This window comes from Hemitrygon akajei, chromosome 18, assembly GCF_048418815.1.
Source record: "Hemitrygon akajei chromosome 18, sHemAka1.3, whole genome shotgun sequence".
Taxonomy (NCBI): Eukaryota; Metazoa; Chordata; class Chondrichthyes; order Myliobatiformes; family Dasyatidae; genus Hemitrygon; species Hemitrygon akajei.
In genome coordinates this window covers 16,719,593-16,746,048 of record NC_133141.1, presented here as the reverse complement: position 1 = coordinate 16,746,048, position 26,456 = coordinate 16,719,593, and the positions used below count along the sequence as shown (strand labels likewise).

At 39.6% G+C, this 26,456-nt stretch overlaps 1 protein-coding gene across 1 annotated transcript in view; it reads left to right on the top strand.

Moving 5' to 3' along the window:
* The window catches only part of dhh (desert hedgehog signaling molecule), a 116,354-nt gene that overhangs the window by 73,131 nt on the left and 16,767 nt on the right, over positions 1-26,456 (top strand). The window contains exon 2 of the mRNA XM_073070973.1: positions 11,252-11,513. Within this exon, the coding sequence (XP_072927074.1) occupies positions 11,252-11,513 (262 nt within the window). The remainder of the gene's footprint in view (positions 1-11,251; positions 11,514-26,456) is intronic.

Below are 26,456 nucleotides of genomic sequence, written 5' to 3'. Positions count from 1 at the left end.
CAGCTTTCTAGTCAGGTTGAATAATGATATTGTTTTCACATATTTTGTTATCATGGTTTATCTTAAAACAGCATTCAGATTAACTTTTATTCCACTAACATTTCCCATTCCATTTAGAACTTTTCTTCGTATCCCATAAAATATTTATTCCAAAATGTACAAACTAACTTGTGAGGTACCAAAGGTGCTCCAGGTGCAGTTGCTTGCAGATTTGTTTTGTAGACTTGTCTCAGCCTCTTGAGGCAATATGGTGTAAGCTTTATAATTCCAGTGGATCTAAAGTCTTAAGACAGTAAGGTTCACTGACCATGGGTTATGAAGGATATCTGGAGGGGCAGTAGTCTCTCAATTCTCTAGTGAGTTTGAGTAACCACAGACTAGTTATTGTGTTAGTGACATTAGTTTCTACCGGCAAAGCTCATTACACAGTGTCTTGACCTTGTCTGGGCCTGAGATTTTATGGTCTTACTTATTTTCAGAGGTTAACAAAGAAGCAGCTTAACTGTTCATTTGCGTAATCTCCCTGATAATTTTTTAGAATGTGTATAAAGACACAACATTTTAATACAGTACAATTTGAAAACAATTACGGAATCCATTTTTAAACTAACCAACAGTCCTAAAACCTCTCTAGTATAAAAGCAAGATGGTCGATAACTATCAACCTTTTGATTTCTAAGTGGATGCATCTATTTTAAATCCTTCCAGAAAGGCACTATTAGCACAACATTAATTTTTTTATTAAATTATCCTTGAAGGCTTAAGAGTGCTGTTTCACCCAGTCAAAATATCTGAATAAATATTCTTGTGACATTCCCAAGAAGATTTCTATGGAATATTATCAGTACTGATTGGGATATGATTACTCCACTTAGAGTGATCTTGAGCAGTTTTAAGCAGTCCTTTGTCTTGTTTATGTTTTGGAATATTTATATGCGCAAAATGGCTTTAACTAATCATTACACTTTATAGAAAATGCTATAAGGCATTTCTGAAAGAGATGATGAGGCATCTTGATAAATGCAAGCTCTTTTCTTCTCAGATGCTGGCAGACTTGCCATTCGTTTCCAGTGTTTCTTCCTTTCTAGTTGGCTCAGTGGATTAATGTACAGTCAGAGTTGTACAGCATGGAAAAAGGCCAATTTTTTTCACCATGCTCATGCCAACCAACCATATTAATCTCATCTTCCAGTACTTGGCCTTTTGCCTTCTAAGGCTAGGTGATTCAAATGTTCGAGACACTTCTTAAATGCTGTCAGCTATTCTGCTTCCATCTCTCTTTCTGGCAGTATATTTCAAGTACTCACTACTCTCTGGGTGAATAAAATCTCTTTCTAAATGTAGGTATAAATGAATTATATACAGAATCATATAGATAAGGTACTAGTTATCTTATCTCCTATTTGATCACACTCTTCTTTGGGGCTGACACATAATGAGTACTTGGGATGTTTATGGGAGAGTTATCCTTGACCTTGAAGTAGTATTCCAACCTCAGCCAGTGTCTACAGGGGAGAGAGGATGAAAATGGTAAACTAATCTAGGGAACTGTTCCAAGAATTTAGAAAAGCCAACTAGTTAACATTCCCACTCCTGATCACTATGTTCAAATGTATCTGGTTGTGAAGACATGAGTAGACTGGTCTCTAACAGTTACTGTGATGAAACATTCCACCAGATGCAGGATTAAGCATCTAAGATTGTCACATGAACAAGGTACTGGGTAGTGATCTAACTTGTACCTTCATTGATTCATCTGAGGAGTGAAGTTAAAGGGGAGCAAATCAAGGAAAAAAGAATAATGTTGAAAGATTAACTGCAGTACATAGAACTAAAATTGGTAAATTGGTTTATTATTGTCACATGTACAGAGGTACAATCAAAAACTTGTTTTGCATGCCATCCATACAGATCAGATCATTACAACAGTGAATTGAGGTAGAAAAAGATAAAACAATAACAGAGTGCAGAATCTACAGTGTTTTGTAAAAGAATTCAGCTCCCAACCCTTTGTTTACATAACTGAGTATTACAACCAGGGATTTTGATCAATTTAACTGAGAATTTTTACTTGTGAATCAAATTCTCCTTTTTTCCCCACAGTAGAGCCCAAACAATAGGGAAAATTGTAAAGCATGAAAAAACTAAAAAATCAAAAACTGAAATGTCAGCAGTTCAAAAGTATTCATCCCCCTTTGCTCTGTACTTAGTTGAACCACCTCTTGCAGCTGTTATAGCCAGTAGTCTTTTTGGATAAGTCTCTATAGGCTTTGCACAACGTGATGGAGCAAGATTTTCCCATTCCTCCTTGCAAAATTGCTCAAGTTGTGCGAGGTTACTTGGGGAACAATGGTAGACAGCAGTCCTGATGTCTTGCCAGAGATGTTTGATCAGTTTGAGGTCAAGACTCTGACTGGGCCACTCAAGGACATCAATTTTCTTCATTTGAAGCCACTCTATTGGTGCTCTGGCAGCGTGCTTTAGGTTGTTGTCCTGCTGAAAGGTGAACTTCCAAACATCCTCAAGTTTTTATCCAAGATATCTGTATATTTAGCAGCATTCATCTTACTAGATTTCCAGTCACTGCTGCTGAAAAGCATCCCCACAGCATGATGCTACCTCCACCATACCTCACAGTGGGGATGGTGTTACCTGGCTGATGCACAGTATTTGATTTACACTGGACGTACAGCTTAGTGTTGAGGCCAAGAAGTTCCACTTTCATCTCATCTGACCACAAGACCTTCTTCCCTTTTTATAGTATCTTCTAAGTGACACTTTGCGAAGTCTTTATGGGCAAGGATGTGCTTTTTTTTTAGCCAGGGCTTCTTCCTTGCCACTCTTCCATAAATACCCTTTTTGTGTAAGGCCATGTAGTTCATCTTCAGTTGTAGCCACTCAGAGTGACTGTTGGCATCACAGTCACCTCTCTTCAAGTGTCATTCTTCTCTGGCGACTAAGTTTAGAGGAGCAGACTGACTTAGGCAGTGTGGCTGTGGTTTCATATTTTTTCCACTTTTTCCCCCACAATGGACTGCACTGAGCTCCAAGGTGTGTTCAGTGCATTTAAGACGGTCTTGTACCCTTCCCCAGATTTGTGCTTCTCTACTATCATTTCCCTGACTTGTCTTGAATGCTCTTTTGTCTTCATTTTGGTTTGATCTGTTGAAAATCTACCACTCTGTTGGACCTTACAGAGAGAGGACGTATTTATTCAGGCGATCCTCCAATTTTCCAAATTGGGTGAGTCAGTAAGGTATTGCACCTAAGGAAAGTTAGCGCAGTAATTACAAAGGGGTTGAATACTTTTTCAGCCTCACTATTTTGGTTTTTAAATTTTAGTCTATTGTTGACAGGCTTTGGAGTTTTTTCTTTTGATTTGACATGATGCACAATGTTTTGTAGATTAGCTCAAAAAATCCTACTTCAATATATTTTAAATTTAGAAAATGAGACAGAAAATATGAAAATACTTGTGGAGGCTGAGTACTTTTTCAAGGCACTGTAACATTACAGTTACGGAAAAAGCGCAGTGCAGGCAGGCAATAAAGCGTAAGGTCATAATGACTGAAGTCAAGAGTTCATTTTATTGTACTGGGGAACCATTCAATAGTCTTATAAACTGACAACACACTGGAGGCTGGGTTATTCAACAAATCAAGTTTGTGCCCATTCTTTACTAGAGAATTATATTTTTTAAAAAGTCCCAGTGCCTCCACAGCCCTGTAGCTTCCCTTTATTACAAACACTTTTAGAACATTTTTCCTTAGAAAATACAGTGGTGTTCTCTCATCCCTTTAAATGATTTTATACCAGAGTTTTTCCTCATCCTTGTAATAAATATTAAATTAGTGACTCCTTAGTGCTATCTTTGGGTCATGTATTTTACATTCAAAGAGATGGGCAAGCTAAATTAAATGCTTCAGACACGGCAAGAGCTGTGAATTAAAAAACTAACAATTTAATACCATCCTAATTTTGATTAAAAGTTTCTGATTTGAACAAACAGGATCTTTCATTGATTTGTGTGAAGTATGCATTCCAAGCATGATACATTTATTTCAAAGAAAAGGGCCAATGGGCAACTCCTATTATCAAAGAAAAGCTGCTTATTAGCAGAAGTGGACTGAATGGGTTCTGCTTTCACAGATGTCCATAATTTAATTTTGTTCCATAGAACTCACTCAATACCTTACTTCCACAGTATTGTAGTGAATAACATCAAAAGCTCATGAAACTGCTAAGGAAGTACAATTACTAACAGTGAAGTGAGCGAGAGCGGAAACCAGTTCTGCCGTTAGTAGGAATGTACATCAGGCCTGAATTTAATATTATAGGTGTTTGTTTAAATGTAGGGGATGTCCATAAGTCAGACCCATATAACCAGGGATGGCCTGTATTTAGCAATCAGCTTCTCATTTGTAATTGACTGAGAATAATTAAGCAAACTGGTAGATAATTTAATTAATTAATTAATTGCATACCTTGGGGCTGCATAGAGTTTTCATTTTAAATCCATGTTCAGAGTTAATATGGCAACATGATACAAATGCTACATTCCAAAGAAGGCTGAAAGGATGATTGTATCCATGATCAGAGTTCCCTGTGAAGGAACTGGGGATAATTCAGGTGGACTGTGAAGTCATCTGGGATTAACTCATGCACTTTTTTTTCTGATAGGATAGGACAGAAGCACCTAGTCCATCCTATTGATTGGGAAGTTGGTATACATTGTGGAAGTATCCGAGAAAGAGGAGATGACGGTCTTAAAAATAGCTCAGTGCAGGCCATGAAGGTCCTAGTTAGGTGAAGCTATTGGGTTTCAACTCTTCACAGTGTCCCAATTCAAAGATTACTGCTTCTGATTGTTCTTGTTCAACTGGAATGTACTTGTGTTGACATCAGGAGTCTGATGTTTTATCTTTCACTAAAATATCATGTCCTTACCAAGCCGCTTGAGTTTGGAAATGTGCTGTTTCAGAGAATGCATTTCCATTAGCCACAGTGAATAAAACACTTTTTAATGCGCAATTTTTGATGAAAATGTCTGAACGCCAACAGGGATAAAAGCCAATTTAACAACAAAACTCTGCAAGTGCTGGTTAACTCAGTCCTTGAACATTGCAAGCACATTTCTGATGAGGGAAGCCAGCTCCTAAACACAAAGAAGTGTCGCAAAATTATCACTGCCAAAGTGAACATTCTCTCAACAACTGAAGACCTAGCTGAAGGTCTGGAGAAGGTGTCCGATTTAAAAGAAAATCATGAAGGTAAGGCATCAATACTACTGTAAAATAGCAATGTAGAATACTTTTAGTAGTGAAGGAAAGCATTAGTTAAAGATCTACAGTATATGTAAACCATACGGACACAAATATTACTAAGGTGCAGCAAGTGAAACTGTAAAAATGAATCTTCGTGGATTTATGCACATTGCATTAAGCATACCATGTTGGGGTGAGGATGGGTGAACGAATGTACTGCAGGAAAGAAGTTCATTTGGCCAAGTTATCCTGTCTCAATCCCCACTGCTCTTTTGTTTTAAAGGCAAAACTGGCATATAACCGAAGGGCATGAAATGGAACAAGTGATGGACCCCCCCAGGCATTGAAAAGCTCACTCCATATAAGGAAGCTTTGGTTGATTTGTTCGGGAGGGAGAGTTGGGACTATGGAGATTGGAGGGGAGCACAGAACTGCTGGTATGTACCGTATTAATCGTATATTCTATGATTGCACAATGTATCCATAAGCACTAATTCTGCACAAGCGCATAATAGTGCATGCAATGGCGACACAGTACGCAACTGGATGCATAAACGCTTCCTACACAGAGTACACGGATAACCAGTTGCACAAGAAGAGCACCCGTGCATAAGTGTTATTACCACCTCGACTTGAAATGGACATTTGCAACTATATCCATCACAGAAGAGTGATACTGACCAGCATCCAAATGACATTGGTGAAGAATGGACAGCAATGATTGGTACCATGTGGAGGTTAAAATGGAAACTTTGGAGTTTCATGGAATTTTCGTGAGCCTGACTTCAAACAACGTAACACTGCATTGTGGACTGTGGAGCCTCCTTGTACTTCAAACTGGAAGGTGATTTGATTGAAATTCCCAACAGCCAGAAAGGCACTATTGTGTCCCATAACACTGGCATCATAGAGCGCATGTTGTAAATTCTGCAGCTTGATATTGAGTAATGTGTCAACATTAATCATGTCTGCAGAGTTAAGAATTCAACCACTATTTTGGCCTCAGACTCCCAAGATCCAGTCATTGTGAGCTTCCACCCTCGAAGTAAATAGGTAGTGGTGACTGATGAAGGATCCTAAAAATTCCACTGAATTCTATACTCTGACAGATCAGTGGACATCAGAAGTAGGTTCACTCCACGGGTGTTAATTATTAAGTAGCTTAGGAACAACACATGGCAGTTGTGTGCTGTGACATGTTACCATGGGTGCTACTTCTGGCAAATTATACAATAGTGCCTATGGTTAGAGATTCTTGCTGCTGCAAGTCTTTAGAGTAAGTGACAAATTTAGTTAATGGATGAGCTACACTCCTAAAGCTCACCAGGTGGAAATGAAGCCACTCATCAATGGTAATCTCACTTTGACAACTTGCTAAGAGAAGCTTAAGACACACCAAGTGACAAATGTAATTGGCAAACCTACTGAGTGCACACACTGGCATTACTTGAATAAAGTTAATTCACATTCAGTGTTGCAGTCTAATTATTTTATCATGCACCAAATAGCCTGAAAATTGTTGGCAAAAATACTTGACAGGGCATGATGACTTATTTGCTCAGGGTGCCAGATTGCAAATAATAATCTGTTCCTGCAAGATCTTCATGGGTTGTTGATCAATAAGATTAGGTTATGACTATTGTGTAACAGATGATGACTGGTATTTCCTCTTGAATTGTGCACCTTTAATGCACTCCTGTCCTGGTCTCTCCTCTCCTAGTACAATGGCTGCCACCTATGATCTTGCAGAAAACTTTGCTCCCTTCCACTGGAATGATATTTCTAGCTGCTATGCTTCATTAAGCTGCCTGGGGCCACATATAACATGAAGTAAAACATTACTTTTCATTTTCACCCTGTATCTTGAAAATGGCTTGTGTTCATTATTAATGTTTAACAAAGCTTTGCAAAACAAAACAAATATACTTTTTGTAAGATTTCAACATTTTTAACTTCAATGAAATAAGGAAAATCACATTAATGTTGCTTCCTTCTAGAATGGATGAATAAAACATTACCTACTTTACTGTTTAATATTAACAAGCACAGAAAAGTCTTTCCTTGAGTGAAACAGAATCATTCTGCTCTGAAGTCCTCTAAATTTAAAGCTGATACTTTGCCCTGGCAAGGGATATTGGAAAAATATCCATCAGAGCCTGAAGTACTGAAGTGGTACTTGTGGAATTACTTCCTTGAAGGAAAAAATAAACATAATATGCACTGTTTACAGAGGGGCTGAATTATGCAGACAAGGAAAGTCCCGTGTTTGATGCTTGGATTGTGTCTGAAATATCCGAACCATTTTCTGTATTAGCGTTATTGATTTCTGCATCATGGGCTGGGGAGTAGAGCATGGGCAATCCTGTTCATCGTCACCAGATAACTCCTGCAGGAAAGTGCGTGAAAGTAGATACAGGGCAAGGAGAGATTGATCCTGGCACTCATGCAAACCTATTGACTCTCCATGTCTAGAATAATAGCAGCCAATGTGGACGTTGTGTGAGAAACCAAAACTCACCAGGAATTGAGATTTCTGGGAAGTAAGCAATAAAAAAAGAATGAATAAATGAATTGTGAATTTGTACTGATGAATGTGATTGTAGTTGGTACATAAGTACTTAACTTCCTGTTTTTTAAAAAAAAACTATAAACTGCTGAACTACATCCTTGCAGATAGAAGGCTTCACAGCTTCAAAGTGTGTGAATCTCTGGTCCTTGAAACTTCCCATTATTATTTGTTTTAACTTAAAAAAATTTTAAAGTTAACAAAGTCAGGTGTATGTGTCATTCTGCCATTTTAATCGTATGAATTTCCAGCACCAGATTGTACCATTCTGAAACTTGCACATCTGGTAGTATGTCTATTTTGCACATCAAGCTGAAGTATTTCCAGCTGAGGAATTATTATACAGTATTGGGCGGGTCTTATTATAAAATACAACTAGACTAAACAAAAAGTAATCAGTACCAAATCGACTGGTATATGGAAGACGATGACTTGTATAGTATAATATAATGCACCTTGTTATTGACTGGTAGTCATTGATTGACATCTGGTGAAACACAATCCTTATTTCGATGGGAATATCCATTAATGAGATTTAGCTTTTAAGTACTTAAAAAAAATACAAGGGAATCATTTTAAATAGTTTTGAACAAGCTGTTATTTATTTTGCAGACTTTTTCCTCAATTGCCATGGGTGGATTGTGTACTTGGAAGTTGTAGTTAAGACCTTCATTTGATTTTGGAGATGCCTTTTTTATTGGTTTAATTGTTAGCTTGTGTGCTCAGGCGTCACCCAGAACTTGAATGTGTAGTTTATATCCAATGGATGACTGTATCTTCCTGATACTTTTCTCTGAAATGTTAAACACCTGGAAAAACTTATTATTCTCCTAATATCTTGCTTGGCATTCCTTTTTCAACCAAAAACAGATTAACTGATAACTTATCTCATTCCTTATTTTTGACATCTTGCCGTGCGCAAATTGGCTCGCTAATGTATTTGCTGTTGTGAAGACATTTTTGACGTACTCTGAACAGTTTGAGCTAAGTTATTATTTAAATGTAAATTCTAATTTCCTTGTGCATTTAAAATATTTTCACCTGGTAAATATGGAAATAGGCTTAGATGGTTACTTCTTGTAGGTCTGATGTACTTGTTCTGTGATGAAATTTTCCTGATAAAATACAGAAGGCTGACTTTCAGCCCATGCCATCTCTTAGGGGAGCAATCACTAGTTTATGTATGTGGCATAATATAGTAATGTAAACTTGTTAGATTTTCAGTGGTGCAGTCTTTTATACCAGAAAAGTATAAATTAATTTCCCCTGGTAGTTTGATTAGTCTGGTGAGGTATTAAGCTATACAGATGTATAATACAGGTTTAATCATCACAAGCTGCACCAGCTTGCCTCTACTCAGGAAGTTATTAATCTGTAAATAAAAAGAACCTCAGTACCTCCTGGTTAGGGAGGGCAGGGGAAAGTTCTTCTTCCTTGTGTGCTGGGCAGTCACTTTTGCTAGAAACTGCATATTAGTTGGACATAAAACTGGGCTTGGTTCTGATACTCTTCCTGTTTGAACTGTTGAAGAGTTTTCTAAGACTTGCTGTATTTGGGCTAAATGTGGGTAAAGTATTAACAATGTCAGCTCTTAGTACTTGTGAATTCACAATGTACTGTGAGTCAGCATCTTTGGAGGCGAAAATTGGGAGAGGAATTAAACAAAGCTACTTTGAGTGAAATTATGTGCTCGATTGCTGGAATTTTGTGTTTGCATAGTGTCCTCAGTCACAACATTGTAGCTTAAAGTATGTAGCCTTTACTTTTCCTTGCCAACGTGAATATTGAAGAGCTTTCTGAGCACAATAGTCTGTGAGGGAGGTTTCTTCTTTATACATACAGGTAACCCTTGATTTACAAATGTGGTTTGGTAAAATACATTGATTTATATAAGGTATGTGTCCTTGATTTAGGAGCATTTTCATTACCAGTAGTGCTTAATAGCAATAAACTAATTGAAATGCCAAGCAATTGAAATCCCAGTGGAGTGCAGAGCAATCTGTGTTGACATGTTTGCTCAGCTGTGTCAACAAAGATCCAATCCATTTGACAAACTTAAATGAGTTTGGAAAGTGAATGGGGTAGAGAGAATGGGGAGGGGTGGCATATGGGGTAAGAGATGGGGAATTGAGTGGAAAAGAGAGATAGATAGCAAGAGCTGGGAGTGAGAGATGTCTATCTTTCACTTTGTGAGTATCCACAATGGGTACGTTATGATTAATACATTATGTATTTTTATTATCTTTAAGATTTATTTGTTAATATTTTATTTTTTCAGCTACTTCGACTGATTTATTTTTATGTGTTTTTGACAGAAATTTTTGAGCTCTGGAACACAACCAGAGTTTTTAGTTTTAATGGCAATGAACTCTCGATTTACAAATAATCACTAATAACACTTCCCTGCAACGTAATCTCTTCAGAAATCAAGTGATACTTCTATTCCAAAATTATGGGAATGTACTTGACATAATATGCATGTCATAGTCTACAACTAAAACTCTGATTTGCTACCTAAGCTGAGCATTCAGCTAGCTGCATGTCGTTCTCATTCCTCTCTATGTGCCATAACTTTCTCAAGCCTGCATATGACAATTGCCAGTCTGTAGATGGTTTCAATGACCTCTTTAACAGAGGAAGGAAAATGGGACTTTTTTTGAATATATTACTGAGGTTAATATGGTTACCTTAGATCAGTTGATGATAAAATACATCCCCATATGAGACAGGTTTAATGACAATGCCACCTTTCAGTGATGAGCAGATATTTTATCAAGAAACCAGAAACAAAAACGTTATTTTGAGAGCATTCAAATCTGACGAATTCAACCTAATTACATGCCTTAAGGTAGATAGACTTTTGACAACGTGGCAGGTACCACTTTGTATCTGGTATTGACTGCTTTTGGCTCATCTGCAGCCCAAAGGTAATTAGGCCCATATGGTAGTCTTGCATCTTATATCTTCCATTTTTTCTTCCTCTGAGTTCTGTACTCATTCCACAAATACAGTGTCCGTAGTTACTGGTAAACCCCACTGAAGTGGTAATACTTCACAAGTAGGCTTAGACAATATGAGTATTGTAGGACTATCCATTCTAGGACATCACACTTGAGCCTAAAACCAACTTGAGCCATTGAACTCTGACGGTAGTTGTAGGAAAGATCACATGTGAGCACAATAGCTGTGATCTGGCTGAGTTTTGAATATGTGAGTTTGCAAATCTACATTTCAGACTCGGAAAACAATTAGAGATCACCTGTTGCAAAGTGATAGCTCAGCGAGAAGCTCATTGTTTTTATTTGGACACTGAGAGCTTTGAAATAACTCATATGAGGTAGGCAAGACTTAAACTTTACCACTTTGTTTCTGCAATGCCAAGCAGATAATAACAAGCATACGTATTTCTGTTGAATTTCAGCGCTGTAAGGATAAAGTGAATTCATTAGCAATCTCCGTGATGAACCAGTGGCCAGGGGTGAAGCTTCGAGTGACGGAGGGATGGGACGAGGATGGACATCATTCAAAGGAATCCTTACATTATGAAGGTCGAGCAGTGGACATCACCACTTCTGACAGAGATCGCACAAAGTATGGTATGCTGGCCCGCTTGGCAGTGGAGGCAGGATTTGACTGGGTTTATTATGAGTCAAAAGCTCACATTCACTGTTCAGTGAAATCAGGTAAGAGTCAGAGTTTTATCTGGGCTTCAAAAGGATTCAGATGTGGAACACTGAAGAGTGTTCTTTACACAAATTTATTAGATGAAATCTCTAACATCAGACAAATCTCAACAAAGAATAATTGAGCTGCTGAGCTCCCCTCTGCTTAGCAGATTGTGTGTGAAATGCCATTTTATAACATGGAGAACTGTCAATTAAGTAAGGTTCCAGAGACTGCTGGAATACGTGAAACAACATCCATGGAGGATAAAAATCAGAAAACTCGGTTCTGTTCTTGCTCCCAAGGTTTCCCCTTGTCTGGTTATGTCTAATTCTGAAAAACACAGGAAGACATATCCCTCTATAATGAAGGAGCCAGGAATAGTCGTTGCGTTACTCTGAATTTCCATGGCAAGATCCTGAACACCGAACTCAGTCATCTTGTGAATTAACCAATAATTTCTAAATAGTTATACAATCAGAAACAGGTTTAATATCACCAACATATGTTGTGAAATTTGATGTTTTGCAGCAATGGTACATTGCAATACTTAATAAAAACTATAAATTACAATAAGTGTATATATAAAAAAAATGAAGTAGTGGAAAATAGTGAGGTAGTGGACATGGATTCATTGTCCATTCAGAAATCTGATGGCGGAGGGGGAAAAAACTGTTAGCAAATTTCTGCAGCTTCCACACTGTACAGTAATGCAACCAGTTAGAATGCTCTCCATGGTACACCTGTAGAAATTTGTGAGTGTCTTTCGTGCCATAACAGTCTCCTCAAACTCCTAATGAAGTATAGCCACTGTTGTACCTTTTTTGTAATTGCATCAATATTTTAGACCCAGGATAGATCTTCAGAGATGTTGACACCCAGGAACTTGAAACTGTTCACCCTTTCCACTGCTGATCCCTTGCTGAGGATTAGCATGTGTTCCCTCAACTTCCCACAATCAATTCCTTGGTCTCATTGATGTTATTGTTTTGACACCACTCAACCAGATGAGATATCTTGCTCCTGTACGCCTCCTCATCACCATCTGAAATGCTGCCAACAACAGTTGTGTCGCGGCAAACGTAGGGATTTTGAGCTGTAATGGGTGTAGACAGAGTAGAGCAGTGACCTAAGCACACACCCCTGAGGTGTGCCTGTATTGATTGTCAGTGAGGTGGAGATGTTTTTTCCAATCCGCACAGACTGTGGACTCCCGATAAGGAAGTCAAGGATCCAGTGGCAGAAGGAGATACAGAGGCCCAGGTTTTGGAACTTTTTAAAATTAGAACTGAGTATGATTGTGTTGATATATTGTGGTGATCTATTGGAAGCATGCATTTTTTTGTGGGTTCTGTACTCGCATTGGCTGTAGCTTAATTGGTAGAACTCTCACCTCAGAGCTAAGGTAACAACTACCTAACCTATAAGGAAGTGTTGGTCTGCCAATCTCTTTCAAATGAGGCTTCAAACCAAAGTCCTATCTGCACTTTCAGATGGACATAAAAGTTCTCAGCACCATTTTTCCACTTTTTCTGGTGAATATTTTTATCCCTCAGCCAACATTAATAAAATCATTGTCTGATCTGTCTCATTGCTTTAAGTGGTGCTTTGCTTGTGCGCAAGTTGACTGGTCACTCCTGCAATCAAAAAAGGTATGACACTTGAAACCTTGGCTATGTTTACTTTGAGATATTCTGAGGCCCTGAAAGGCACGATATAAGTGAACATTATTTTGTTTTGCTTCATGGTCTAAGGATTTGGAACACACATTGACTGCATCCAGAAGCGTTTTGTGTTTCAGTCACTAGGTGGTACTCAAGGGCAGCTTAGCTTTGAGCCATTTCGATTTTTTTAAATCTCTGGCTTTATTTAGCTTAGCTCAGCTCAGCATCACTACAGAAGAGCATTGCTGAGACTGGCAATTCAATAGGTTGGAGAACTTGTACCAGTCGACCAACACACCTCTGCAAGATGTGTTGGTGCTTCAACAGGTTGCTACACAATGGCAAATTTGATTTAGGTGGCAGTTACAGGTTCTGTGTATACAGACTTGATTGAAAAGCTGCATGGTAACAATCACCTAAATGCAAAACGCGTATTTGTTGTTTCTTGACAATATCTCTGAACATGCAGATAAACGTAATGGTTTGCTTACCAGGAATAATTACATTTCTCTGAAGCTTTGACATTTTAAATATCAAATTTAGTGTGCATTAATTTACTTTTTTGTTTTATCCTATTTATTTCTGTGTTTTTAAAAAGAACTTTTATTCTTATCTTGCTCTAAATCACATCTGGTTGAATCTCCATATCAGTACAATGGTGAATTGATAAACCTCCAGCAGTTTGTATTCTCCTGAGTTCCAGAAGACACCAAATTAAGCCGCCAGTTCTCACTCAATGTGTAGTAGATTTGCCTCTCAGTCAGAAGGCTCAGGATTCTACTCCAGAAAAATGAGGATAAAATCATTGGCTGACAGTCCAGTGCTGAGGGAACCCTTGTAGCCTTTCAGTTGAGACATCAAGCAGAGTCCCCATCAACCCCATGATAGTGGGAAGGAGGGAGAGTGGAGAGTTGCTGCATTCACCACAGAGCTTTCATCAGTAGCTACCCCTTTAACAATGGCATTAAAGCAGATTACCTGGTGTTTGTGCTTCCTGTTTGCAAATTAGCTACTGTGTTTGTTACATTATAATAATTGCAAATCAAAAGTACTACCTCGCGTTTAAAGCACTTTGGGATGACTGATCAGGAAATGCGGTATTTTATTTAATTATTTAGCGACACAACGCGGAATAGGCCTTTGAGCACGTTGCTCCAGCAATCCCATAACCCCGATTAACCTCAGCCTAATCACAGGACAATTTACAATGACCAATTAACCTACCCAGTACATCTTTGGACTGTGGGAGGAAACTGGCAACCCGGTAAACCCAGGCATTCCACGGGGAGAATGTAACATATAACCATATAACAATTACAGCATGGAAACAGGCCATCTCGGCCCTTCTAGTCCGTGCCGAAAGCTTACTCTCACCTAGTCCCACCTACCTGCACTCAGCCCATAACCCTCCATTCCTTTTCCTGTTCTCTCTCCGGTCCTGTTCACCCTGTACACATCAGACTTCCAATATAACTCGGAGTCCTGCCATGTGCAGAAGTTCGCTGATGACACGGCCATAGTGGGGTGTGTCAGGAATGGACAGGAGGAGGAGTATAGGAAACTGATACAGGACTTTGTGATATGGTGCAACTCAAACTACCTGCGTCTCAATATCACCAAGACCAAGGAGATGGTGGTGGACTTTAGGAGATCTAGGCCTCATATGGAGCCAGTGATCATTAATGGAGAATGTGTGGAGCAGGTTAAGACCTACAAGTATCTGGGAGTACAGTTAGACGAGAAGCTAGACTGGACTGCCAACACAGATGCCTTGTGCAGGAAGGCACAGAGTCGACTGTACTTCCTAAGAAGGTTGGCGTCATTCAATGTCTGTAGTGAGATGCTGAAGATGTTCTATAGGTCAGTTGTGGAGAGTGCCCTCTTCTTTGTGGTGGCGTGTTGGGGAGGAAGCATTAAGAAGAGGGACGCCTCACGTCTTAATAAGCTGGTAAGGAAGGCGGGCTCTGTCATGGGCAAAGTACTGGAGAGTTTAACATCGGTAGCTGAGCGAAGGGCGCTGAGTAGGCTACGGTCAATTATGGATAACTCTGAACATCCTCTACATAGCACCATCCAGAGACAGAGAAGCAGTTTCAGCGACAGGTTACTATCGATGCAATGCTCCTCAGACAGGATGAAGAGGTCAATACTCCCCAATGCCATTAGGCTTTACAATTCTACTGCCAGGACTTAAGAACTTTTTAAAAGCTATTATTAATGCTTTTTGAGATAGTGATTTAGATGCATATCATATTTTTTACTGAGTTAAGTATTGTATGTAATTAGTTTTGCTACAACAAGTGTATGGGACATTGGAAAAAAGTTGAATTTCCCCATGGGGATGAATAAAGTATCTATCTATCTATCTATCTATCTATCTATCTATCATATACCTATCCAATTTTACTTTAAATGACAGAGAATGTACAGAGACTCCTTACAAAATAGCACCACAAATGAACTCTGAACTCTCAAGTGTACTCTTCTGGGTTTAAGGAACATTGTTGATTATTAACTTGAAATTCATATATTATGGTTGGCTTTAGTTCATAAATATTTTGAGAAATTGTTCATGAAGAGGATTTTTCCTATTTGTTCATAACTATGAGATATAATTGGAAGATGAATTTAATTTTCTATGTTCCCCATAAGACATAGGGGCAGAATTAGGCCATTCAGCCCGTCAAGTCTGCTCTGCCATTCCATCATGGCTGATTTATTTTTCCTCTCAGCCCCATTCTCCTGCCTTCTCCCTATAATCTCTTTTGCCCTTGCTAATCAAGAATCTATTAACCTCCGCTTTAAATAACCAACGACTTGGCCTCCACAACTGTCTATGGCAAAGGATGCTACAGATTCACCACCCTGCTTCTGTCTGGCTAAAGTAATTCTTCCTCATCTCTTTCCTAAAGGAAGCCCTTCTTTTTTGAGGCTGTGGCCTTTGGTCCGAGACCCTCCCACTATTGGAAGCATCCTATTGGTCCACGCTATCTAGACCTTTCAATATTCAGTAAGTCTCAATTAGATCCCTTACTCTTCTAATTCCAAACAGTACTGGCCTAGAGCCATCAAACACTCTCATATATTAACCCTGTCATTTTCAGGACCATTCTCATAAACCTCCCCAATGCCAGCACAGCCTTTATTAGACAAGGGGCCCAAAACTGCTCACAATACTCCAAATGCAGTCTGACCAATGCCTTATAAATCCTCAGCATTACACCCTTGCCTTCATATTCTAGCCTTCTTGAAATGAATGCATAGTCTACATCATCATCATTATTATTAGTGGAAACGCAAGAGACTGGAGCAACAAACAACTGCAGAAGTCAGTGTTGATGGGTGGGGGTGGGTGAGTGCAGTGAGGTGGTGGAGGTATTGTGATGTTTTGGACTGAAACCCTGACCCAAAACATCAGCAATCCCTTTATCCCTTCCCCACAGATGCTGCTCAACCCGCTGAGTTCTTCCGGCACATTGTTTGTCACTCGCAGTGGAATATTAATGCTGTTCCCAGCACCCTGAAACGGGGGGGGGGGGGGAAGCGTGAGAAACAAAGGAACCCATTTCTACCAAAATGTGCCCTCTGCCGGAAGATGCACACATTCCTTTCGAGAATTCCACTTTGAGTCTTTGGCTTGAATGTGCTGTTCAAGGTATTTGTTTATTATTGTCATAGACACAAAAGAGAAAACTTTTTTTCATATGCCACCCAGACAGATTGTTCAGGTTATCAGCACATCAAAGTGGTGAAAGGGAAACAATGCAGAATGTTACAGTTACAGAGAACGTGGGGTCACAATGAGATTGAGAGATCAATAGTTATGAGAGCTCTGTTCAAGAGTCTAGTAACAACAGGATAGATTCTGTCCTTGAACCTGGTGGTACATGCTCTTAAGCTTTTGTATATTCTGCCCAACAGGAGGGGCAGGGGAAGGAAAACAGTGAATGACCATGGTGGGAGGGGTCCTTGATTACCTTGGCTATTTTCCCAAAGCAGTGGGAAGTGAAAATGGAGGGGAGGCTGGTTTATGTGATGAACTGGGCTCGTTCACAATTACCTGCATTTTCTTGGGTCGTGAAAACACCAAACCAGACTCTCTGTGCTGTGTCCAGAGAGGACACTGTAAAAATACAATACAACTGTAAAAATTGGTGAGGGTCATCAGGTATATTCTGAATTTCCTCAGGCTTCTGGGGAAGTAAGGGCTTTTGTGTGCTTTCATGGCCATATCATCCACATGGAAATGTGTTAACAATGGCTATGTAAATGAGGTGCTAGGTAACAGCCAATGTTTATAATTTAACAATGATTTGCTAATCTTCCACTGAAATTAGATCGAAGAGATTGGGGAAAAATCTCTGTATCTTTGTGTTCAACTGACGGAAAAAAAACCTGCTGTAATGAATGTCACTTATCACTGATTCTTCAAAATGAAGTTAAGTCACAATGGACCAGAAGAACGGAGAACAAGATCATGTCCTTGTGTTCCACTTAGTTTTTGAGAGCAGGGCCTAGAAACTCCTGTGCCCATTCCACAAAAAAAGTGTATTTTTCAAAATCAGTTTAACCCAGAGAAGAGTAATACTACACTCATTTCTGGGATTCTAAGAAAAGACTGGTACATTTTCAGTTATTAAGGGAATCAGACACTATGCATTTTAAAGAACATAATAAATAGAAATAGGAGCAGGAGTCGGCCATCTGGCCCATCGAGTTTGCTCCACCTTTCAATAAGAACATGGCTGATCTGGCTATGGACTCATCTCCACTTACCTCCCTTTTCCCCATAACCCTTTAATTCCCCTAGTTTGCAAAAATCTATCCAAGCTTGTCTTAAATATATTTACTGAGGTAGCCTCCACTGCTTCATTGGGCAGAGTATTCCACTCTTTGGGAAAAGCAGTTCCTCCTAATCTCCGTCCTTAATTTACTCCCCTGAATCTTGAAGCTATGTCCCCTAGTTCCAGTCTCACCTACCAGTGGAAACAACTTTCCTGCCTCTATCTTATCTATCCCTTTCATAATTTTATATGTCCTCTCATTTCCTCTGAATTCCAGTGAGTACAGTCCCAGGTGACTCAATCTCTCCTCATAGTCTAACCCCCTCATCTCTGGAATCAACCTGGTGAACCTCCTCTGCACAGCCTCCAAAGCCAGTATATCCTTCCTCAAGTAAGGAGACCAGTACTGCACACAGTCCTCCAGGTGCAGCCTCACCAGTACCCTGTACAGTTGCACAATAATCTCCCTGCTCTTAAATTCAATCCCTCCAGCAATGAAGGCCAACATCTCATTTGCCTTCTTGATAGCCTGCTGCACCTGCAAACCAACCTTTTGTGATTCATACACGGCACTCCCAGGTCCCTCTGCACAGCAGCATGCTGCATTTTTTAAAAACTATTTAAATAATCTGCTCTTTCATTTCTCCTTCACACCGAAAAGTAACGCTGAGGTAGAATATAATCTGTGATTTTTTTTGAATGGTGGAACAAGCACGAGGGACTGAAGACCCTACTCCTGTCTTTTTTATCATGTCACACCAGACAGTCAGCCATTCTTGTCTGGCGCGTGGTGTCAGGATTGGTCTCCTTTCGGATTAACCGGATCACGGTATGAATGTTGTTGACTCGACCCTTGTATTTTTTACGAGGCTGAGTGGCTATCTCGACGCTCAACCCGGCACGGATGGAAAGCGTACTCGGGGGTGGCCCAACTTGGATTCGAACTCGGGAGCCTTCGCTCCGGAGTCCGGCGCTGATGCCATTGCGCCACCAGCTGGCCAACCTGGTTCTATTTCTTGTGTCCTTTTCCCATTCGATCTCACCCCCAACATTCAAAAAAATATTTATTCAGGCCTTTACTTCTGTCACAATTTTTTAAATGCAGTTTTCTCTATTCCAGTGGTCTCAACAAAAATTATGTCCTTGGCTGATATGAGAATTGTGTTCTTACTGACAGTCGCTGACCACATTGCTGGCAGTCTTATCAAATCCAAGGAGTTGTCAAAGACTGCCTTCTTATTTTGGGGTGAGTTGGGGAAAGTGAATAAATTAGAAATATAAACAAAGAGAAAGAATTCCAACCCATCTCAAAATAACTGAGACATCACATTCCTTGTGCAATATCACTCAACTATCTTATTATGTGCTTTTGGTTTGATACGATGAGACGGGCAGGAGGAGACCCTCCTGTAGAGGCAAGACACCATGAAACGAGATGTGACTCATTCCATTTGGTCAGGTTCTCAGCAGAAAGTTAGATGGCTTAGATAGTGTCACCTTTAAAGAGTGGGGTGTGGGAGGGGGAGAGAAGTGAAAACAAAAAGTAGCCTAACTAAAGATGGCAATGAAGGAAAGATATTATTATACTCTGTCCTTTTTACAGCTCTTGCATGATGCAAATTGTGGAAAAAGTCATGCCATACTCAAAATGTTAAAATTCTAAATTTAGCAATTTGTGCAATAATATGGAAAGTTTAAGATGAGTTTCTTGTTCCCACAACCAATGTTTTCCTTGCTGAAATAAAAACCTCCCAGATATTTGTTGATGGGAGATGGAGTAGGTTTACCCACCAATTCAGGAAAATGTATGAGAAGGAACATTTGTAACTTTCCTTCTGTATAGCAAGACAATTCCTGGATGCTTTCTTTGGCAGATCTGTTGCTGTTTTCATTAGATATATGCAACATTCAAAAACCGCAAATTCTGTGGTTCAGCCCAGTTAAGAAACTAACTTGTCCTTTTTAGGTAACTGAGGTGTTTTAATATTAGTGGAGTGGTAATTTATTGTAGCAAATTATTTATGATTCTTAAAAAGAAATCAGATGATAGTATATGTTGTTTGAATTCAACTGATAAAGCTGCTGCTGTTGGAGATTGCACACGGCCCACCCAGGAATGAGAACTAAAGCAGGTTGGCGCTATTGTATGTTTCTTGTGGCTTTATGAAGAATAGGAAGTATTGTGACTGAAAGGGGGTGGGCAGCCGTTTTCTATTCATATGCTAAAACTCTAATTTCCTGACCTCTAGGAAGTGCATGTGAACTGTGTTGACCCTCCCTCCTTTTGGGAAAACACCTTAACTCTACTTTTTGCCTCCTGCAACAGTATGGCGAAGGCAAAATACTTAATAACAGGCACTAACTAGCATCTTTCATTTCCTCAGCACAGTGTGTGTGATGCTATGACCGAAAAATTCTTTCAATGAGACTTTCCTCCCACCTTTATTAAAGACTCGTACATGTGATGAGTTATAGGAACAGTTATGGTTATTTCTTTAACTATGATCAGGGTTAGTAAGTGTGTACAGGTTATTCAGTGCCTATAGTCTGTTTTGTGAATTAAACCTGCAAACTTGTGTTTTTTGACTTGGTTCTACAGTAATGTCTTGTCAATTGAGCCATTACTATTTTGGCCCTGTGGTGCTCTGCTTCATACTAAACTGCCTCATACAGGTACAATGCATGAGTTGTGGCTGCCACTTGTATAGGTAGACCCACTATAACTAACTAGTGCATTCACTTGCAGGATTATCTGCCGTGTTTCGTTCTATCCCAATGCTGTTAATTAGGCACAGTAGCTAGCCAGTCATCAATAATAAAGTATCATGGGCCTGTGTGGTTCAGTTAATTGGTTTCCAAGTCTGTCACAAACTGAACTGGTTCTGAATTTTCATGCTTAGAAGTATTACCGTGAAGCTACCTAAACCCCAAACCCAAGCCCAACAGGAATAGGTAATGGTTAGTTGTTGGGCAACTTAGAAGCATGAATTTAGATACCAAGAACATCTTTGACAAAGGCATAGTCAGCAGCACAGTAAAATGTAAAATGTGTGACCTCATTTGATTGTAGTATTGACATCCACCATACTCCATTGAATTGTAGTTCTACCAGACTGGAAGCTCTATAACTAAATAATGGTAAGCACCAGGCCTGATCCATATAGGCAAGCTGATTCCTACTTGGTCTTCCAAATGGCATTTTCTAACAATTGTCCACTCAAATTTCTAACAGGCATATATATTGCAATGGGATTTTTTGAGCTAATCTACAAAACATTGTTTATCATGTCAAATCAAAAGAAAAATTCCAAAACCTGTCGACAATTTACTAAAAATTAAAATAAAAAACAAAATTTTATGTACACCCCCTTTGCAATTACTATGCTAACTTTCCTCGGGTGCAATATATTACCTTACCAACTTACTCAACTTACTCACTTCACATTACTCCGCTGGTATTTAGGGCAGCAATGAAGGTCCTCCATTTCTGTCTGTCCTTGGCCATTTTCTCTATTGTGCCCCAGGTGTGGTACAGGGTCCTCATTTCTGCCTCTACGGTATGGCGCCAAGTTGTCTCCCATGTTTCCTTCGCCCTTCAGGAGTCCAGTGAAGCACAGACTTGATGATGGAGTTGGCCTCTCTTCTTGTGATGTGCCCAATCTATCTCCAGTGTTTCCTCATGAGGATTTTGGCCATGTCCTCTTGTCCTCTTGGTGACACTGAAGGAGTCAGACATGGTTGGAGATCTTTCTTGTCTAGAAAATACGGAGGATCTTCTGGAGGCTCATGGTGTGCAATGCCTTTTCCTTCAATGTCAGTCGTTAGCTAGAGCACAACATTGGATCACAGTCAAGTTCACTTGCTTCCCTTTCAGCCTGACTCTTATCAGCCAACTGTTAATTGGTTTCCACTCCAGCAAGCACTCCTCAATGCCTTTCTTCAAAGTGACAACTACACCATCATGTTGATGATCACCTTCCCTTCCTGAGTATAAATCTGTTTCACTAGTTGCTGCTTTTAGTCTGCCAGACTCTGTGCATCTGCTTTCACTGACACCCAGTATACTTAGAGTGTGACAATGTATTTCTAATTATTTGTGCTAGCTTTCCAGCATTGCACATGGTTTGTAGATTCCAAAAAACAACTGGTCTTGATCTTGGCAGTGTTCAGGGCTTCCAACATCATGCCAGTAGCTTCCTCTCAGCTTTCACTACTGTTAGCCATGCAAGTCCGCTGGAGACTCAGGAATACTGCCGCACTGTAGAAGGATCCTTCATTGCTGTTTCCGTAACAATCTTTTCTTTTACCTATCAGGGTTGTTAGCCCTGAGCTGAACCCCCAAACTTGAAGGACCAGTGGACCACTCTTAGTCTGGCCTCTACCCTTTGACCTGTTCGGCATGGGTGACCCTACCAAGAGCCAAAGCACAAGGCCCTGACTCCAGCCAAGATAGTTCTCCGGTCATTGAGGCACGCAAGCCTCCAAACCTCGGCAAGGTTGTGGTCCTCTTGGAGGCCACCCAATTTGTTGATGTAGAAAATTGGAGGATCAGCTGTTTTCAATGAATTCATAAGAATAAATATCCCCTCTCTCTGTAAGGTCCAACAGTATGATAGATTTTCAACAAACTAAACCAAAATGAAGACAAAAGAGCATTCAAGACAAGTCAGGAAATGAGGATGGAGAAGCACAAATCTGGGGAAGGGTACAAGACCATCTCAAAGGCACCGAACATACCTCAGAGCTCAGTGCGGTCCATCATGACAAAGTGGGGGGGGGGGGAATATGAAACCACAGCCACACTGCTCCTCTAAACTTAGTCACTGGAGAAGAATGGCACTTCTAAGAGAGGTTACTGTGATGCCAGCAGTCACTCTGACTGAGCTGCAGAAGTCAATGGCTGTAACTGGAGACGAACTTCATGGTTCCACAATCTCCAAGGCCTTGCAGAAAAAGGGTATTTATGGCAGAGTGGCAAGGAGGAAGCCCTGGCTAAAGAAAAAGCATACCCTTGCCTGTAAAGATTTTGCAACGTGTTAGTTAGAATATAATGTAAAAATGTGGAGGAAAGTTTTGTGGTCTGAAGAGACTGAAGTGGAACTTTTTGGCTTAAACACATTAAGTGGTTCATGTTGAGTAAATATGATACCACACATCAGCCAGGTAACACATAGAAACATAGAAACATAGAAAATAGGTGCAGCAGTAGGCTATTTGGCCCTTCGAGCCTGCACCGCCATTCAGTATGATCATGGCTGATCATCCAACTCAGAACCCTGTACCTGCTTTCTCTCCATACTCCCTGATCCCTTTAGCCACAAGGGCCATATCTAACTCCCTCTTAAATATAGCCAATGAACCGGCCTCAACTGTTTCCTGTGGCAGAGAATTCCACAGATTCACCACTCTCTGTGTGAAGAAGTTTTTCCTCATCTCGGTCCTAAAAGGCTTCCCCTTTATCCTTAAACTGTGACCCCTCGATCTGGACTTCCCCAACATCGGAAACAATCTTCCTGCATCTAGCCTGTCCAATCCCTTTAGAATTTTATACGTTTCAATAAGATCCCCCCTCAATCTTCTAAATTCCAGTGAGTATAAGCCTAGTCGATCCAGTCTTTCTTCATATGAAAGTCCTGCCATCCCAGGAATCAATCTGGTGAACCTTCTCTGTACTCCCTCTATGGCAAGAATGTCTTTCCTCAGATTAAGGGACCAAAACTGCACACAATATTCTAGGTGCAGTCTCACCAAGGCCTTGTACAACTGCAGTAGAACCTCCCTGCTCCTGTACTCAAATCCTTTTGCTATGAATGCCAACATACCATTTGCCTTTTTCACCGCCTGCTGTACCTGCATGCCCATCTTCAATGACTGGTGTACAATGACTCCCAGGTCTCGTTGCATCTCCCCTTTTCCAAATCAGTCACCGTTCACCATCCCTACTGTTAAGTATTATGGAGGTGGTATCATGCTGTGGGGATGCTTTTCTGGTCAGGTTTGATGGAAAGATGGATGTTTCTAAATACAGCGAGATCCTGGATAAAAACCTACTAGCCTCTGCCAGAAATCTTAAACTAGGGGCACAGCTTGAGCAATTTTGCAAAGAGGAATGGGTAAATATTGCTCCATCAAGTTGTGCAAAGCTAAATGACACTTATCCAAAAAGACTACTAGCTGTAAAAGCTGTGAGAGGTGGTTTAAAGAAGTACTGAGCAAAGGGGGCGATGAATACTTTTGAAATGCTGACATTTCAGTTTTTGATTTTTTTTTAGTTTTTCATGCTCATGTAATTCACAGATAAAAATTCTCAGTTAAATTGTTCAAAATCCCTGGTAGTAATAGTCATTTATATGAACAGAGGTTGTGGTCAGAATACTTTTACAAGGTGCTGTAAATGGGTAACTAATTTGCCAAAGAATGTTATTTTGGAAGACACACAAAATGCAGGTGAAGGGTCTTGGCCTGAAATGTCGACTGTACTCTTTTTCCATAGATGCTCCAGTATTTTGTGTGTGTTTCTTGGGTTTCCAGCATCTGCAGATTTTCTCTTGTTAATGTTATTTTGGAGCACTCTTTTAATGAAAAGGTTATAGAGAGCCATTTGTAATACTTCTCACTTGACATATTTAATTATTCATATCTCATTTACATTTAGCTATAACATTTTATGATATAAAATAATATAAGTCAATGAGGAGCTTTTGGTGGCGACATAATTGGTTTCAGAACTTTGGGGTTAGGGAGGGGAAAATCAATGATAGTTTAGTGATATCAAAACTCCTCTTCCCCCTTACCAATTCATAATAAATTTATCCTTGATGGTCACCAACAGCCCCTTAAACTAAAGGGGATAACTTCACTCAACCTCATTTGCCCCATCATTGAAATATTCCCACAACCCGTGGACTTACTTTCAAGGACTCATCATCTCATATAACCATATAACAATTACAGCACAGAAACAGGCCATCTCGGCCCTTCTAGTCCGTGCCGGATGGTTACTCTCACCTAGTCCCACTGGCCCGCACTCAGCCCATAACCCTCATGTTCTTGATATTTATTGCTTACTGATTTATTATTATTATTATTATTATTATTATTATTATTATTATTATTATTTCTTTCTTTTCGTATTTGCGTTTTGTTGTCTTTTACACACAGGTCGAATGCCCGAGTTGGTGCGGTCATTCATTGATTCTATTATGGTTATTATTCCATTAAAGATATATTGAGTCTACCTACAAGCAAATGAATCTCAGGGTTGTATGTGGTTACAAATATGTACTTTGATAATAAATTTACTTTGAACTTTGATTTCTCAAATTACTTAGCTTTGAGAATTGAGTGGAGCTCAGAAAATATCAGCGTACTTTTTATTAATCTAATGAGATACCACAGTGTGTGAGGTTTTTTTTTACTCCAGCAAAGAAAACTAGAATTCATTTTGAGGGACCTTGCCAAATATCTATTCTTACTACAAGAGGAAAATCTACCCGGTGGTAGTAAATGTAATTCATAATTTTCACTTTTTAATTTTGGTGATATTTGTAATATTAGGCAGACTACCTGACAATCCCCAAGTGGCCTAATAATTTTAACTGATTTTAAGCACACACCTTTGTCCTCTTTATGGCTGTAAAATACACACCTGAATTAATAGGAAAATGTGGCAGTGAACACATTTCATGACACTTTAAAGTCTATCAATGTAAATTTTTCAACAAATTAAATGGTTCTAGAATATTCTGCATCCAAAATTGTTTATGTTTTTGAGGTCCTAGTCCACTGCTACAAGGGTCAAAATCAAAGTTAATACACAATAACCTGTAAGTCCATCTGCACAATGCCTTAGAAGTAGGCAACATTAACATGGCCTTAACAGATTTTGCACATATTTCAATGGAAGTTAATAACAGTTGTTGTAAGGATTTTCTTGGTGCAATTTTCTGGCATCCACATGATATCAAAAGTAATGCAATCCCCTACCCTATTTTCTCGCAAGGTTTTACACTATTTTGATGTTAACAAAACCATTGGTTCTCTCATAGAAAAGAGTTTTAGTAATCTGAAATGCTCCAAAGCACACATTTCTTTTACACTCATTGACAAAAACTAGCACATAAGACTTCAAGTTGATTGACCCAAAATGGGATTTTAGTCATCCCACCTCAGGTTTCTCAACAGATTCCCTCAAAAGTCAATAGCCAAGCTGGTACTTGTGTTCTTCAGACATTAAAGACATTAATGAAGACAATGATGGACTAGTAAACTCATGCAGTTAGTGTTGTATACCTCACTGTGAAGTCCTCGTGAAGGTGATTGGTGCTATATCGCTATGGTTAGATGTCTTTGCTTTGTACTCATTTCTATTCTGTTGAACATGGAACCACTTTTATCCAGTAGAAGTTCTTCTGGCATTTCTAACCACTGAGTTTTGAGGATAGACCTGCCATAACTATTCAGGCAACACACACAAAATGCTGGAGGAGCTCAACAAGTCAGGGAGCATCTATGG